The 18,004-nt window shown below is 54.9% G+C and overlaps 4 protein-coding genes across 4 annotated transcripts; 1 reads left to right on the forward strand and 3 right to left on the reverse strand.

Annotated features, from left to right (window-relative positions):
- Positions 1 to 833: 833 nt before the first annotated feature.
- RCF1 (Respiratory supercomplex factor 1, mitochondrial) lies at positions 834 to 1,391 on the reverse strand (the record flags this gene model as incomplete). Its single annotated transcript, XM_056210650.1, has 2 exons — positions 834 to 1,272; positions 1,327 to 1,391. The coding sequence occupies 2 exons, from the start codon at positions 1,389 to 1,391 to the stop codon at positions 834 to 836; spliced, it is 504 nt and encodes a 167-aa protein (XP_056074123.1).
- Positions 1,392 to 1,761: 370 nt separating this feature from the next.
- Positions 1,762 to 2,798, forward strand: N0V89_001840 (uncharacterized protein; the record flags this gene model as incomplete). Its single annotated transcript, XM_056210651.1, has 2 exons — positions 1,762 to 2,003; positions 2,054 to 2,798. 2 exons carry the CDS (start codon positions 1,762 to 1,764, stop codon positions 2,796 to 2,798), a joined length of 987 nt encoding a protein of 328 aa, XP_056074124.1.
- Positions 2,799 to 8,376: 5,578 nt separating this feature from the next.
- Positions 8,377 to 9,324, reverse strand: N0V89_001841 (uncharacterized protein; the record flags this gene model as incomplete). The annotated part of the gene is made up of 1 exon (XM_056210652.1): positions 8,377 to 9,324. One exon carries the CDS (start codon positions 9,322 to 9,324, stop codon positions 8,377 to 8,379), a length of 948 nt encoding a protein of 315 aa, XP_056074125.1.
- Positions 9,325 to 16,090: 6,766 nt separating this feature from the next.
- Positions 16,091 to 17,699, reverse strand: N0V89_001842 (uncharacterized protein; the record flags this gene model as incomplete). Its single annotated transcript, XM_056210653.1, has 3 exons — positions 16,091 to 16,255; positions 16,321 to 17,512; positions 17,566 to 17,699. 3 exons carry the CDS (start codon positions 17,697 to 17,699, stop codon positions 16,091 to 16,093), a joined length of 1,491 nt encoding a protein of 496 aa, XP_056074126.1.
- Between the last annotated feature and the right edge of the window lie 305 nt (positions 17,700 to 18,004).

The following is an 18,004-nucleotide window of genomic DNA, read 5'->3' on the forward strand; positions in this document are numbered from 1 at the left end:
GCATGTTTGCAGCACCGCGGCTTACACGCAAACCCAAACAGTGGGCATGCTGTGGCTTGCTTGGACTTGTGACCGAGCGAAACAACAAGCGGAAAGTGACTCTTGGGTGGTGCGGTGGCAATAACAATCAGGGAGCACCTTCGTCAGCGATGCGAAACTCATTCGTCCGATGACAGAACCAGAACGGAGCTAACAAGAAACACTGAAAAAGTGGCCCGGGTAAGTGAAGGAGTTCGGGCAGGCCCGTTGGACGCGATTGCCGTGTATATTCTCGATCTGCACAAGTATACCATCTTCAAAGCGATGATGCTGGAACAAGCGGGGGAAAAGGGTAAATCACAAGAAAAGAAGTTGGCTCAGGCGGTCAAGGTCAGGATCCGAAATAAAATTCAGCATCGATCAGAAAAGCGTTTCTAGATGCATCCATAAGATACTCACATTGAAGCGTAGACGTGATCGCGAATGACTTGATCTAGGCGCTGCTTTCCGGACGTCGAGTGTAGACAGAATCAACGATAGCTACATGTTAGCGCGCTAGAACAAGTAAATATTTGATATGTGTTATTTTGAGCTCGCGCTCGAAGCGCGCATACCTACTGCGAACCGCTGAACAACAGGGCATGTCCTTACTCCGTTCCTCGAATAATCGAACAGCAGCCGAAAAATGATACGAGTAGAGATGTGCTCTTACCATCCCTTCACAGAAAACCTTATAGACCAAGCAAATACTCTTACACGCCTAGCAATATATACAGCGGACGTTCGTGTCGTACGCGACATCCGTCCAATCATCGATCCGCAGTCTCTACTCCAAACTCTTCAATCCCTTCCGCTTATTTTCCACCCCTCAGATTCTTCAGCTCCTCCGTCTTCTCCCTCACCATATCCGTCAGACTCTCCCCCTCTTTCCTCACACCCTTGGCCAACCTCTCCTTCCACGCCTTCTCCTCCTCGTCCCGCATCTCCAGTTCCCGCAGCCACCGCTCCCTCTTGTCCATCCTCTCCTTCTCAGCCTTGAGCTTTTCGTACTCCTTGCGCTTCACGCGATCCTTCTGCCAGTACACATTTCCAGCGACAAGCACGGCGATGGTGAAGGCCTGGGCGTACAGACGGCGGCGGAAAAAGGTGTTTGTCATTTTGTGGTCGCCTTTGCGCATGGAGCGCGTGGCGCCGACGATGGCCCAGACGGTGAGGGCGCAGCCGAGAGGGATGAGGGGTTCTTCGCGGAGGCGCCGCCCGATCTTGTCGAGGCGGTTCTCATTGTAAAAGTCCCTGCGAGCAATTAGGTATCGAGTAAGGTATATAATAGGAATGAAAGGAACATACTCATTCTCGTCGAAGGACGAGGGCAGCGGGGCGCTGTTTGGACCCGATAGTGGAGGTCCTGACATTGTGGTGCCACGGGTGCGGAGGTGGCGGAGGTGTCGCGTGGGTGATTTGCAGTGTACTGAGGGTCGTAGTCCCGTGCTACGGAGAGCGCATGCACAATTGAGCTCTGTTAGCCTCTACTAAGCTTGATTAAGCTTGTCGCAAGGTGAATGCCCGAACGTAGTGGGATGTAAGTTCGCGGATGGTGGAGCTTCGTAGATCGATTATCTCACCACTCTCGGCATGTCGGCATTGGTGTTGTTCCAGCCGCCGACGCGCTCTCCTCCAGGCACAACATCGACCTCACCTGAGCCCTGGATTATACGCCGAACGCTCCTCTTCATCGCGCCTTGATGAACGGAGAGGCTACAGATAAATCTGCCTCGCCGCGCGATGAACGATGAGGCCGAGTCCTCGCGAGCTGGCCTGCGTCGTAGCAGCATTGCGGCCTCGGACACGGAGCACGACGACGCCATAGTAGACATCGATCCCGAAGAAGAGATTGCCCAGCGGGAACAGCGAGTGAAAGAGAGAAGACTAGATGCGAAGCGAAAGAGGGTTGTGTTTCTGGATCATTTGCTCCGTGAGCTGGATACGCTCGTATTCTTTGAGCTTATTACACTCTACCATCTGGAGTACGCATCCCTAGAACCTCCCTTATTCTTTTTGGTACTGACTGCTGCAGCTGCTCGTTCTTCTGGTTTGCCGCGCGCGCCTTAATTCACGGTTCTCTGCTCACGCCGCTTCCTGACATTGGCCTGAACCGCCAGCATGACGAGCACAAGCCATTCTTACCTCTGATCCTCTTCTGCTTCGCAATCAACTTCCTGTTGCACCTCACATATCCCGCACCATCCGCCGGGGAGGATACACGCGGCTATCTACATGGAGGGTTGATGATTGACTTCATCGGCCAGCAGGGGCCGACGAGCAAATGGAAGCTTGCAGGCTTGGACATATGCATATTGCTTTTGCAGCTTGTCATGGTGTCAGTACACGTGAAGCGACGGCAAGCCAAAAAGACTTTGGCGCAGATATCCTCAGGAAGCACAGAGACGAGCGCAAATGATGGAGAAAGCGCAGAACAACCGTCCGAGAACGATGCTGCACGTGAGCAAGATGCCGATGCAGAAGAACGTGGTGAACTGCGCCGCACTGATACATTGTCTGATATCGGAGCGGATCAGGACGAGCAAGACACGCTTCTGCCATCGTCCGAAGGTGTCCAGATAGATGCTCTCGATGTACTCATCTCCGGCCAGTGCGTCATTGGCGAGTTCTCTCTCATCGACACCTTGATCGATGAGCACCAGAAGTATCAAGCCTTCCGTCAGACGCGGGCTGAAGCAGGAGGAACTTCTTCGCTGTCACCTACCGCTCTCCGTCAGTTACAAAACATTCGTATGCGGTTTGGCGCTGGGGGAGGGTGAAAGTAAGCCGTCTCCAACGCCATTCACAACGATTCCAAAACCCTGTTCGAAAACTCGACGTGGACGCATCCGTCGGGAAATCGCGGCTTAGCACCACACCGCACGTTCGCGAATACTCTTCTGCACGCGTTAGCCGCATCACACCTCATCACCGGCCTTGGAAAGCCACAAACTGACAGCTACTAAAGCATCCTACTCCTTCGTGGCAAGGCAGTGCTCCATCAACCTGCATCGCTTGAAGCCCCTCGGCATCATAGATGCAAGCTGTCCTACCAAAACACCCGTCCGCGCTCGGAACGACTGCATGACGCCCTCGGTCACACACCGCAGCCTTGCAGGGCTTCGCGAGACACCACGTCCAGCCCCCAGGAACCTTTTAGCGGTGCGCTCCGAGCCGCGCGCGCCCACGGTCCACACTGAATCTCGCCATGTGCTCCACGTTTGTGTCGCCTCGCTCGACGGTCCGCTACCGGCGCCAATCTCCACATGCTGTAGACACAGGCACTCTGACGCGCGAGGCGTGCGTCGTGCAACATCGATAGACAATATACCTCTCGCGCATTGGCTGCGACGCCCTAAATGCAATGTGGCGCCGTACCGTCTCCACACGCCCCATGCCGCTATCGGTCGCGCATGTGCCGTTCGCTCGCTACAGTCTAACCGTTACACGTGCGTAGATTGTCATGTCCAAATGAATTGCTGGCAATATCTGCTCACGCACCGCTGCTTATGAGGCTATACTATATTTAGCATGGTTCTATGCCATGGATACTGTACGCGTATATACTATATCACACGACGCAGATCTATAGTCCTGCACGTAAGTCTGGCCGTGCTTCAAAAGGGGCAAAGTGTCACGGAGTGCCCACGGAGTGCATACGCAGCTGCGACATAGCCAACCAGACGCGGGCTTTCCGCAGGGCGGCCCTGAATTTTCTGATTGGAGGATGCTTGCATGGGCGCGTTGGAGAAGGCGGAGAGCACCTCGGGAGAGCCCATGGCCCGCTCACGTGACCGTCAGTCGCTGCAGCGCATCGCATCCAGCTGAAATGCCGTGCGTTGCGTCGTGCTGTGCGTTGGCGGGGTGGCGCCTTGATGCCCAAGCTTTTGGCCGGGCATGGGCATGGGTTTCGAGTGTGTTGGTCCGGATCGGCGCGCATCTTGGGTGGTTGCATGCGTATATTGGGTCTAGCGGTGGAGATGAGAACCATCTTGGCTCTCTCGTAATGATACGGTTCTGGAATGTTGTTGTACTGTATCCTTGACCTGCCTCGGTATCTCCGAACCTGGATTTCCAACGAGCTATTAATACCAGAACCACCACCAAGGCTTTATTTTACCATGCAGATTATGGGTTGCATACTAAACTCTGTGCTACTGATCGACTACGAATATGCCTTATAGCGTTTCTGAGGCCAAGTAGGGGTCCATAGAGGATTGCTGCTGGTGGACAGCTATTAGATGACGCGACAGACATTCACCCGTGCCCTCTGCCAACGCTTCTCGACAAAATAACAAGTAATAAAACCGCGGCCAACTGTATCATACACCATAACATGATACCTTACGATGACGCCTTAGCTGCGCGCGTCAACTAGCCCAGATAGGTTGCAGGCCTGACACCCATTCATCACCCCTCTCACAGCATAGCTGCATTGGTCGTCTGCATTAGGGAAGTAAGCGGAAACATCCTCGCGCCTATCTAGCTAGTCACCGCAACGCCCATCGACCCATCGCCACCGCAACGACAAATACACAAATAATGAGGCTGCAACTTGGTGCACCCTCGGCAATCTCCACGCGCTGCGCCCGCCCGCAAGGCGCACGGCGCGCAGAACCGCACATCGCCGCGTCGCAGATTGAAATTGCATAGCCAAATTACCGGCTTGCACGCGCGCTCTCTGCATCACTCAGTGATTGAGCGAACGGCTGGTCCGAAGCCGCTTAGCTGCCGTGCGACCATCGGTACGGGATGGCATGCCGGCGCCTTGCCTTGCCTGCACGCCCCGTCGCCCACGCAAGCAAGACGCAAGACGCAAGGTCCCCAATCTGACGCCCACCCGCGTGTTCCCCCATCACATGCATAAGCGCCAACTCGCTCCACCTGTTACCTACATACAGAGCCATGTTCCTTGTAACGCCTCTCGAGTCCTGTGCAACGTCATCCAGGCTCGAGTCCGTCTACAGGGATGCATGGCGCTGCGCTGGCCGTGCAGATACATATACAGTATGAGGAGCTAACGCCGATGCTGTGTTACATTTGGACGCGCGCGGTGGTGGCAGCCGGGGTGGGGGTCTCTCCAAGGGCCCGAAGAGGAAGACCTGCGGGGTGGTGGGGAAGCGCAGCGCACGAGATAGGCTGGGCGCGGGCGCGCCGCAGATGGAGAAGGCCGCACAATATACTCGATGCTAAGCTGCTGTCAGCATATGCGGCGCTAGAGACCGAGGCCTGTCAGGCGGATAATCGTCGAGCGCGTGGCTGTCTAGACGAAAAGGCGGTAAAGTCCCATACACGTGTCGTGGTAGGACGGTGGGACATGGCGCGAGTACTGCGTAGAATGATTGCACGAGAGCGGTGGCTGTCGGAACGGACGTGCATACGCCGAGGAGCCGGTATGCACACTATAATGGTCAGATGGCGAGCGCACGTCGAAGACAAGTGTGTTTCGTAGACAGCTTCGGCCCGAGGGTGCTCGGCATCCTACCACGTGCCTACATACTGTGGTCGCAAACAACAGCTAGAGATATCACGGCGGGACGCCGAGTCAGTAATATGTCGTCCAAGCCAGTAAGACATGATCTCCCTGTTGGATCCGAGGGAGCCGCGTACGAGTAATGCCGGGCGGGACTTCTGCAGGAGCCTTGACTCTTAGAGAGTCTTCCTTTGACCTGCAGATGGGTTTGATCCACAGTAGTCGCATGACAGAAAATGCACTTTCTGGGCTTGGTGTGTCTGAAAGGGATGTATTTGGATTACAGCGCCTCCTCTTCGACTCTTCATGTCCGTTTGTGGCCAGCGATGGGGAGAATCCGTGTGGCGGTCAGCGTGAACGGTGGAAGCCGGGCTCCATTACCCCGGACTATGGGCTGCTAAAACCACTCTCCGCCGACGTATGGAATAGCGGTGTGGCTAGGTGCTGCGGGGAAACGGTATTGCTACCGGAGCACGCGCAAGATCTTCGTGGCACTTTTGATGAGGTGCAAAGGCTTCGTGGATCGTGAAGAAAGTGTTGGGTTCAACATGGGGTTGCATTCGTGCGGAAAGGACAACCGGCTTTGGCCTTCTCGCCATGCGGGGCACCCGCAGACCTGGAAAGGCCAGTATGATCGCCTTATCTAAACTTTGGATGGGAATATTTGCATGGATACCGCGCTGCCAACAAGGGTTGTATTGGGCTGTACTCTCAACGTTGAAGACTTCGGATGCTGTTTAGTGAACCTGCGTCGCTGGCGACGTCCGCTTCGATATGAATCTACACTAACGCTAAAGCGTACGGGGAAGCTTGATCATGCTCCGGCCGGGGTAGGTATGGCCGTCTGTCCAGCACCGTTTGACTTCTTGCCGCGTCGAACGATCTCAGACGCCAATTGTGAAGATGAGAGGGATCTCCCTGCTTCAAGTCGGCCCTTCTAAAACAGACAGTTGGGCCGCCGGGCGCAGATCAGATCGGCAATCCTCCAAGGTGCTCGTGTTCGTGCTTCGTCGCTCATTCGTTCGTTCATGAAAAGCATGCAGCATCATCGTTTCCATGGTCAGTTGCAGAATTGCTCCTCCTTCGACGTTGTCGAGGACAGGTTGATGCACTTCCGCGCGCCAATGTCTGTGCTAACGTGCGCGTGTCTGTCAAAGTCTATCCACCCAGCGGCCCGCACCGGACACACCTCCGACAGTCGAAGCCCGCGTGGATCTTGGCTTAGTGTCAGGGACCAACAGGTTCGCGAAACCTTAAAAACACTCTCGCTAGAGGCTGCAATTCTGAGTTGTGTCAACATCATTGGTTAATCGAATCTATCTCGCGCGGATAGCGCACATAGTTAAAGAGTGAGGCGTAGACAGTCAGCTGTCATGAATATGACGACGTGAGCTTAAGAAGAGCTCTTCTGATAGATTCGAGGGGATCGTCGCATAGAGCTCAGCTCGGCGACGAGAACTAGCCGTTGTAAAGGTCCGACTGCACAATTAGATTATAAGTTGCATAAAGTGTCCTTCAAGAGTACCACCGAACGGAAGGCGTGATTTCATGACAAGTGTACATATTTGATCATCCCTGTCGATCAAGGGCAGCGCAACTAGAGGCGTTATCGCATGCATCAAGGCACTTCCAGCTGCGGAACATACCTAGTTGGCAGCTAAAACCCTAGTCATGGACCAGTAAGGCATGGATCATGTATACTGTGGTTGCAGCGGTGTGTGATTACAGTGGGCCCATTTTCGTCGGATTTCTGAGATTCCTTACTAGGGTAACTCACCGTTGCGACCACAGTACATGCGCACATCGTATGATGTCCATCAGAAGCTTTACGGAGCTCGACCGCGGCTATCTCTTTGGTCGAAGATGGCCCGATTCTACTGCCCGAAGCCTGATTTAGGTGGCCTAAAAGAGTGATCGCTGTGACAGCCAACATGGAGTTGCCAATAACAGCACTAACTTCAAGCATTCGTCGGGGTTTCATTCCCCCAGAGGCCGGAATTGAAGAGGCTGCAGCCGCAATACGCCGTCATTCTACAAAGTGTCCCCGAATCTTGTTTCGTGAGTCGATCAATCTGACAAACATTTAGTGCAGGATCGCAAAAGAAGTGGCCCACCAACATGCGGATGCGAAAGCGATGCCGTCCCACATCCTCGGGATCCATCTGTACCCTGCACGCGCAGTGCGCAATGTCCGCAAAGCCAGTAAATCCAGCCTGTTATGAGCTTAGAAATACCCTTCTCGCGTATGCTGAGCGGTACAACGGCGAGATGTGATCATGCTATGTTTTGACTTTTCAGCTGCAGATCTAGTGCAACCCGCCATTCAGGTTAAGGTCGCGACCGATACTCTGGTTAGGTAAAGCGCCCTGGGGCGGGGCTAAAATGGAGTCTGGTGTCAGACAGAAAAACGACCGACGGTTGAGACGCGGCATATGGCTGAAACGCTTGGTTGGTTGCTTTTGCTGTGGTAACCCGCGAAACGGGAACCATTCGCTTGCTTTATTATTGTCTGTGCTGATGATGCTTGCATCAGCTTATGCTAAATTACATGGCTATCGGTTTGCGAAAGACAATCTGCTAAATGTTGAGAGGTTCCGTGAGGAGATTTGCTCTAATGAGAGAGCTCTATATGACGTAGAAGATCGGTGATCAGTGGTGCTTTGAAACACATCGATCAGACGTGGAAAAACTGTACAGTGTTTGTGTGTTTACATGCCTGCATCGAATAGCGGCGCATGGAAACTAAAACAGGATCGAGCCACCCGGGGCGTTGCTAAAGAAGCAAAAGCCACTACGCGTGGCCCTAGGGTATCAGAACTTAGAAAAAGAGGTACACGCTGGACTCTGTGTCCCCAATGTAATGGTCAACGCAGTTGCCTGGGCCATTATCGATTCTCCCGCACCTGGCCAGGCGCCGGTGCCCAGTTTCTTTGCTCGTAGCGAGCTGGTTCGGAAGCAAAAGGATCATGTAATTGGGGACGCTGGGCTGCGTAATGATGGTGTGATTGGACTTGCTGCTGTGCTCGATGGGAAGGCATTCCGTTAGCTGCGACGTTCACCGATGCAAACGTAGCGGCAGGATGGTTCGGTGTTGAGGTCCCAGTGCCGTTCAAGGGTGCAGCCGTCTGGCCCAGGGGAGGATGGTATGTACTGGTTCTCCTTCGCACGTTCCTATCCAACTCTGGTTCATCATCATCGTATGCGGAATATGGCGAACCCGCAGAGCCACCGCCGGTAATGGAAGACGCAGCATTTGAGAGTGAGACAGATGGCCGCCTCAGTCGCGGTGAAGGGGGGCGTTGATAGAGTCGGTCCGAACCCGGCTGCTGGAGGAGAATATTTTGGAAATAGTCTCGCTCGTTTCGATAATATTCCCTATCTTCGAGAGCGTCGCGCAGTTGCTGCTCTAGGCGCGCAATGCTCATGGAAGCTTCCCGCTCCTTTTCCTTGCGTCGCGCGCGAAAGCGTGCCGATGCGCCCGCATTGCGCTTCCTCTTTTCGTCAGCAACCTTAGACGCAGCTTGAACATCAACGGGGATTTGTACATGATGTCCTTGTTGACTTTTGATCGTCATAATCTGGATGCTACTCTGCCCTGTCGGAGCCATGGAGATCCGACCACGGTCTGTATCCATACTCATAGGGATCTGGTGGGATTCCTGCATGGGCGTATGACCCGGCGGGGGTACGTAATGAGGATGTTGGCTGGCAGCATCGATCTGGCTCGACGCGACAGAAGCTGGCTGGCTGTAAGGAGAGAATCCTGCGATGGGGCTGGCACTACCGGATTGAGGGAAGCCCATACTGGGTCGTCGAAGCTCGTTGCGGACCATGTTTGGAGGAGGTGTTGGCGCAGTTGGAAAGTAGGCAGCGCGGGGTCCTAAACCTGCAACCGGAGGAGTTGGTAGCGCTGGTTGCGAGGTTACTGAATCAACACCAAAAGGTCTTCCACTGGGCGAAATGAAGGGAGATTGATGAGCGTCGATAGTGCCTGTCGGAGCGTTTAGAACACTGAGGCTGTGGGTGCGGTGCACAGTGGGAGATAGCGGGCCCCTCCGCGGGTGACGGGGCTGTTGGAATTGCCTAGCAGGCATCAAGTCGCCTTGCGTTGAATCAACACTGGTGGGGCGGCTGATGGAGGGCAGATTCGGTGGAGTCAGATGCTCGATCGGCGAGGGGAGTTCGGCGTGCGATGCGCTCCGCCGTTGATTCCGCTGTTGTTCGAGCAAGTCTGCTTGCGGATTCAAGATGGAGTGCATGCCCAACGGACCTCCTAGTCTCCTGTCGGACAATGGTGGAGTGCTGGACATTTGGCGAAGCGGGGGCAACGAAATTGAACCGCTGGACGGCGCATCACGAGTATTTTCTCGCTGCAGCGCATGTACGATAGGGTGAGGATGTGTGGGTGAAACCTGGGGAGTCGTCTGAACAAGCCGCCGGGGCCCATCTTCTCCTGTGAGTGGTTGGTTCGCTGCCCCCGTTGGCCTCGACATCGGGACCTGTCCGTCAGAGCCCCGCTGCCCACCAAGGGCCCACCATGAACGATCCGACTCTGGGATTTCGAGTCTAGGAGGAAGCACAGGACGTTCCAGATGGTGCTTCTCAGGTGTCCGGGCAGGTGTCAATGGGCGTTGAAATGGATGAGCGTAAGGACTGTGAATGTCTTGGACGGCGGGGAGTGTTTGGGCGGCCAGATTGGATGCTGTGAAGTGTGTTGCCGTCACGGACAACACAATAGACCAGATGAGAATGCAAGGCTTGGATTGTAAGACGGCGAGTAGGCGTCCAAGGGGAACTGTAGTCGGCGAGTAACGCTGAGTTCAGATGGCGTAAGTATGGTTCGGGAAGCTGACAATAGACGCAGAGGCACCGAGGGAGCTGGACAATGACCAAAAAGTACGGGCTGTGGTGGGAGGACGTCGAGATGGGACCGCAAGCTGGCGGCGGGCGTAGCCGCAACGACAGTGAATATGCGGTGAGCTGGGGCTTGGATGCGAGCTGGCTCTGGGGCGCGAGCAAATCATGTTAATAAGAAGCACGGTGGGCATCCCCCTGTTTGGGCCAGCTCCCCGCCAGGAAGCACACTGCAAGCACAAAAGTACATGACGGACCCGGGCAGGCTAGGCAGAGGAGCTGGGCGGTGACGGCAGGGCAACGGTAGGGGTATCCCAGACGCGTTGGCACGGGACACAGGCTACTGCACGGAGCAGCGCCCCTGCGCGGAACAGCGGGAGGGGGGCACGAGTGGGCTTGTATGAGAGCCCAAAGCGACGCAAGCGCATGGTGCAACGGGGAGTGCATCCGCGCGTGATGGCGCCGGCCATTGGTCTGGTCGCCGGCGTCTTGGATCGTCCGTCGGGCAGCAGTGTGCCCTCGTCGTCGCCGAGTCGAGGGTCTGTCGCCGGAGGATATGTCCGCCAGCGATACGCAGCCTGCACGCCATCCTCTCGGGCGCCGTGTGTGGTAGTGTAGCGCTAGAGAGGCCTTGCCAAGGGGAGGGCCGCGGGAGACGTTGTCCACGGCGGCCGGTAGTGTGTCATCGAGCCTGAAGGAGTGTGCGAAAGACAAAGGAGACGCTGCATGGCGACGCCGAGGAGAGTGACTCCGAGTGAGTGACGGGCAGTGGGATCGTTCCATGTACGTGGTGGTGTCCTGCACTGCGCAGCGCGCCCTGACCACGCAACCGTGGGGGTGGTTCCTTCCTTCCCCAGCAATCGCCAGCGCTCTTGCCGTCTCCCACTCGACGCGTCTCTCACCCGCGTCTCTCACCATGCCGTCTCCGTCTCATGATCGCTCTTCTTTCTTTTCCTCCCCCCGTCCAGCGCCCCGTCCAGCGCCCTGCCGCATGCGACTGTGGCTGCATCGCAGGCACCGGCACTCGTCTCAACCGCCATCCTGGCCGCATGGCCCGCAACATCATGTGCCGTGCCTTTCACCACCAACACGCCCCGCGCCGTGAGTGGCCCCCAAGCCGCACGTGGAGCCTGCCCTGCACATCACGCTCGTGGGCGTCCTCGAATTCCTTCTTCTGATGCACTCGCATCCGCAACCGTCGTGGGCGACGCTCTGCTGCAACACGGCTCGCATCTGGTCTGACGGCTGCATCACGCCACAGGCACCGGCGCCCTGAGTGAGCAAGCATCCACCAACAACCAACAACAGGCACTCCCGTCATGCTGATGAGACGGCGACAGCAGCTCGCCACGCGGGAAGGAAGTCGCGTCCGTCGCAGACCAGGCGGGCGTAGCGCGTCATAGCGTGCTCCGGCACCGTGGACCTTCGCTGCATCTGGGATCGTCGGCTCGCCGTTTGGCGGTCATCGAAGCTTCGGCGCCAAGGCTAGAAGCTGCTGCTCCTCCACCAGTTTCTCCGGCTCCACTGTGTCGGGTCGACGAATTTCAGGAGGCTTGCGTCCGTGCCTCGTCACGCGTGCTGCCAATGCTGTCCTTCAGCCGCGAGAAGCGTCCTTGCCATCCCAGCCTGCGGACCCATCCAACCAAACAGGAAAACGCCTCCAAACGAGATGACCTTTGCTTCGAGCGCTTGCCTCCCATTACTCAGCCACTTTCTTCTGCCAGGACTCGGTGCACGCTGCAGCCTTCAACCACACGTGGTCGCGCCGGCACTTATCCGACGGGACGCGACACTTTTAGATGCATGCCTCTCACGCGGATACGTACATTGTGCACGTGTATATGCAGGCGCTCGCTTCCACGCTGTCGAGCACTCCGCCTCACTTCCTCCTCGTTACTTGAATCACATCCAGACGGCGCAGAAGTGCACGTTTGGAGGTCCCGCAACCGCACGTCACTAGGGCCGTTTGTCCACATTTGGAGAACAGCAGCTTGAAGACGCAATCAGCCCGGCTACTTCATCGTTGCTCAAGGGCTGACCACGCAAGCCGTGTCCAAATGCAGCGATTACCCGCAGAGTTCGCCTTCAAAGCCGGGATGCCCTGCACGCATATGTTGCTTCTGACATGTGTAGGGACGCATACTGTAACGGCCATCTGCACAACAGACGGCATCTTGCTTCACCATGTCCCTGACCTGGACAATATAACCATCAGATATATGCGCAGTCTGCCTGCATGTCTACTACGCGGTCTTTGCTTACGCTGAGCACAGCCTTGTTATCGAAATCAACGACAAGCATCAAAAACGGGGCGAGCGCACCCTGGCCTATTTCTCGACTGCAGCCCGGCGGTTGGCTGAGATTTTACCTTGGGCGCCCAATAGTGTCGGAGCTAGTTTTCTCGATTGTCACACCAAGGCTGTTACGATTTACCCGGTGACAACGCTTGTCACTCACAGGGTCGGTTGGCTTCTCGCCCTGGCCCACGCCAGATTCGAACGACCGTAGAAGATGCCAAGGATCTACGCTTGGACAGGTAATCATTGCGCTTGCGGCAACTTTTGCTCATGTCATTTTATCCGAGATTCAAAAATCACATCTCAGACTTATACCAAACACCGCAACAATGTCGACAGGTGTCAACGCTCACAAATATCGACTCCTTGCGTGCTAGACCACGACAAAAGGATGTGGTAGCCCTAGAGACCTCACTTCGGGGCAGCAATTTCCAGCAGCCTCCGCAATCGTGAACAGGTTCTCAACCAACTGGTGCACAAGGACTGTAAGTGGGGCCTTTGTGCAGACATGTGTCATATGTCCTATAGCTGTCCGGTTCAGCTGCATCCTGGAGTGCACTGCCCGCACATCGTACGCTCAGCTGTATCAGATTGCCAATGACCTCAGATCAAACTTCTTTTAGGGAACACGTATCACATGGACGCTCGCTGTAGACTGTTGACAGCTACTTCTTCTTCGTCGTTACATCACGGAGCAGAACAACTCACTGGATCGGTGACGCCCGCACTAAGCAATTTGTCGCTATAACATGCAGCTGGGCTACGACAACCTCATCAACTACGTATGCATCAATAAGCATACTGCCTAGGCTGGTAGTAGATCCGCCGACGAACCGGCGGCTGTCGAGTCGTGGAGATCGTTATACGTCAGATGACCAAAAAACATCCTCGCTACAATGCATTTGGGATCAACAAACACGGATACTGACTACCCTGTCAATCTTTGGACTATCTACTCGCATCAGAAGCCCCAGTGTCGACATAATAAAGGCTTGCATGACGGTAGAACATCTTCAAAAAGACGCGTTTCACGATTTCATCACGACCCACGCATACTGAAATACCACAGACAGCGTACGAAACTTGATACAAACATGCGCTTAGCTTGGGCCTTGCCAAGTATACCATGGCCGTTATTTTTGAGACCCACGCGCATAACGGCTTCCCCACCGTCACGGTGTCGCAAGACCGTTGGAGCCAAGTAGTTGGTAGTGTTCGTGTCAAGACAGCGTGCCAGATGAGGTCTTATCATTGGTATAATACCGAATCAGAAGCTAATGATTGCCCGAAAGGCCTGTGGTGGGTACTGGCGGGGCGCAATATTACCCCGTATTATAGGCTCAATGCGCCTGTCGCACCAGACCTCTACCACGTCGGCTCACGCGCTGATTGACAACATGTCGCACGCCGGCCTTTTATCATACATGACCCTGCATACGCTGACTCGACGATGTTCATAGCCACAAGATGGGGTCTTTTCTATTCGAGTCCACTGCGACCGCTAATCAGAGCACTCCTACACTCTATTGGTGCGACTGCACAGTTTGACTGAAATGGTCTTTAGCAGTTCTAGTGTCGAGTGCTTATATTCATAATATGTGGATTAGTTTGGCCTAGTCACTGCTGGTCAAGGCAGTGCATTCACCCCTGTCGTCGCTCAAGAAAATCGCATTCCTTATTGAGCGATCTCGGACTTGCCAGCAACCGGTAAAGGCCTGTTATCAACTCCTCGTTCTGGCCTCGAACACACCCTTGCACGTCACGAGCGCAAACCACTCAAATGACGAGCATTGCGAACAGACCAGTTGCACAGAGGCGGAGATTGCTTTTCGGCGCCTTTAGCTGGTGAAGGGTCTCCCCCTTCGCGTTGGTCCCGCGCATCCCGAGGAATGTGGAGCGTGACAGATCCTGCGTACGTGTGCACTGTGCGTATGGCATGTGTAGCCGACGTCGCTTCGATCGACAACGGTGGAGATCATAGCACAACGGCGCTCATCTTCGCGTCCCCCTTCCTGGCCCAATTAGTGCAAGCGTCCTAGTTAGACGTACTGCATGTGTCTTCTCAAGCCACCCGCGAAGATATCATCCTGCAACAAAGGATAACAGAAGCATCAGATGCAATGTTGGAGAGCCACGCTATGGACGACTGAACTGGCACATGCTTCTTACAGCTCGAAGTAACTCGTCTGCGCCAAAGTGCGAATTCCAAAGTTCTCACACCGATGATCAGAGAATCATTCCAGCCCTTCCGAAGCCCTATAATGACTCGTTGTGTGCCTGGTCCATGGCTGTGGGAGTGCTACGCCGCTCTGAGAATGTTCCGGTCCATTCCATCGGAGAAATGAGCACATCGGCCCCGCGCGTGTCGCTTCACAGAGGCCCTAGCTTTTATGGAAGGAAATACTAACGTTGGGCATCATTAAATCGGACCTTTTGTGCAATCACGGACGAGAGTTGAGTCTCAACTCAAAATAAGGTTCGTGTCTGTCTCGTCAGGCTGTCACATGAGGCTTTGTCGCTACTAGGTCCACATCGCGCTTGGGGGAGTGGAAACTTTGTACAGGATCTGGACATGCTACGAGAAGGTGGAGCGCTTCCCTTTGCACAATATACAGTAAGCAATGCTCTGCGCCCCTGAGGTGCTCCCCTCGGATGATGGCACGCTTGCAAGCGCATCTCTTCGGCGCAGCCGAGCTCCGCAACGGGACGAGAAGCTGTGATACAGAAGTCAGGAGCTCTTCTCTTTCTTAGACCATCTCACGGCCGAGGAGCAACGAGCAGGAGCGTCCTTGATGGAGAAGGAGAGCGGAGAGCACGTGAAACTGAAAGGTAATAATAGCGGCGCATACGATGCATTAGGCTCGTCTCGTTCAGTGACAGAGTGGACGAAGCTACGTCCCTTGACGCAGTTGTGTTGCCAGTTCAGAAGCTTAGAAGCGGAGATGGGCGCGCTGCCAGACGCAACGCCCGAACATGGCAAGTCTCCTTGCCAAACGTTGATCGTCAGTATGGTCTGACTTTTATGCTCAGACCCCTTTACGGGGTGTCCTCCTGTGCAGTGACTGGGCCGAATTCTGGGCTTGTTTCATTCATTGTTTACGAAAATAGCTCTGTGGACGTCCTGCCGCCGACCTCACATTCTAAAATGCACTAGCTGACTTCAGGGGAAGGCTTGATGGATGAACAGGCAAACAAAGCGCATGAGTACCTGTATTCGATGCGAAGCTGCAACACCGTCACATAGAGTACCCAAATGTTTTACGAGGTACTGTATCCATCGTGTCTACTAGGTGGTCGCTGCACGACCAACAGGTGGAGATGCATCCAAACTACGGAAAACTTCAGAGATGGTCTACTACTAAACAAGAGACCAGTAAGCAAATCTACTCAGGAGGGAAGACTGTGGCATTATATTTCATAATTTCACTCAATTCTCTCTGCCAACTGCTTAGATATTGTTCCCGCATGTAGCGAGATGTCTGTCATGCTCGTCGGTAGTCCACTGGATCTCTCGTCCCACAAGCCCACGACTTGTGATAGTCGCATTCACGGGATTCTTAGGTATGAACTCAGTCCCTCGAGTTGCCAGAATCGACAGAACGTGTGCGGCAGCCTAGGAAAACGTCAGCATCGAATGTTCCCCATTTAGGAAGGGACATCCATCTTTAGACCGCTTACCTTTGCATTGACTGTCAATGTTGTCGCATTCGGGTTCTCAATCGTGTCACAAGCCTGGTGGTAACAGGGGTCTTGTTCAACGCCCGTACCCGTATGGAGTCCTCCTACCGGCTTGCCGATGTTGAAGAACGACTGGTAGTCGCTTCCACCGGTGAACCTTGCCGCGGTAACATTGATACCCTTCTTCGTTAGATCGTCCACAAACGTTTTCTCGATGAAGTCGCTGCCCGGCGGCGCGACAAGCCCATGCGTACTGCCGTCGCCGTCAAAAACGCCGAAGTACCCGCGCGAGACCATGTCGAAGTTGAGGTATGCAAGAATGTTGTTCGCTTCGGAAACATTGAGGTTCGCAGTGTAGTACTTCGATCCGAGCAAGCCGTTTTCCTCAGCTCCCCACCATGCGAAGCGGACTTTGTTCTTGACGCGGAACTTCTCGAGAGCGGTCTTGATCTCTAGGACGAGGCTGGAGCCGGAACCATCGTCGTTGATGCCGGCGCCGGCTACAACGCTATCAAGATGGCCACCGAGCATGATGACGTTCTCAGCATCTCCGTCGATTGTCTCAGTAAAGATATTCTGCGTGATCCTCGTCTCGACCGTCTGAGTTTGCTGGAAGTACGCAGTCACCTCCTCGCCCGCCTCAATCCTCGCACCGAGGGCTTCTCCGTCCGACAAGTTGATAAACCCTGTGGGTACGTATTCCTCAGGGTTCGGATTACTCAAAGTACCAGCTGTAACAGGCGTCTCAACATTATTGTAGAGAATGACCGCCATGGCACCGGCAGCAGCTGCAGGCTTCATCCTGCCCGCAAACGTAGTCCCATCTGGGCACGCTCCTCGCTGCACGAGCACGATCTTATCCGCGACGTCCAAATCCGCATACCCCTCGTTCGTGCACCCCACATCACCGGTAGCACCAAGCACAAGCGGTGCCGTGAACCCCTCTGCACTAGTAGAAGGCGAATACGAAAGTCCTATCACCGTGTACGAGGCGTTATCGACTTTGAAGCTGATGGAGTCGACGTGCTGGAACAGCGCAGGGAAGTCCTGCGTCCAGGTGCGGAAGTTTGACGAGTTCATGGTGCGCGAGAGAATGTAGTCGACTGAGGCTGCGTAGCCCGGGAAGCCGAAGGCGCGGTTTCCGCCATTGGCTTTTGCGATTCCGTCGAGCTTGACAAGGTTGCCCCAGAGACTGTGGATGAACATTAGCATAGTAGGCTTAATCTTGGGGACGGCGCAGCCTACCCTTCGGTAGTGACAAGATCCTGCAACGGCTTCGAGCTAACCAGCGGACGCGGGTATTCATAGCTCGACTGCGGTACAGCAGCTGCGAGCGACCGCGCGACGCCAGCAAGTACTAGGGCACTCTTAAGCAACATATTGTCACCAAGGAAGATCGAAGACGATTCAAAGGCCTTGCAGCAGCTCTACACCCCGGCAGTCTCTCCTCTTATACCTCTCCCGGTCCTCGGTCGGGAACTGCTGCATATTGCGATTGATTGCGTGCAAGCTTCCCCACCGTTATCACGTCTATCGCTGGCTTAGAAGTCTGGGCCATGCTACGAGATCGAGAAAAGCAGGTACCAAGAGATGTATGGAGGTTGCCAAGCGTGGAGTGCAGGGCGGCTTGACACCTGCCGGATAAGGGCATATCACATGATGCGAGTAGCTTGGCTTTGTGAAC

Source organism: Didymosphaeria variabile (genome assembly GCF_027946475.1).
Source record: "Didymosphaeria variabile strain IMI 356815 chromosome Unknown scaffold_2, whole genome shotgun sequence".
Classification (NCBI taxonomy): Eukaryota; Fungi; Ascomycota; class Dothideomycetes; order Pleosporales; family Didymosphaeriaceae; genus Didymosphaeria; species Didymosphaeria variabile.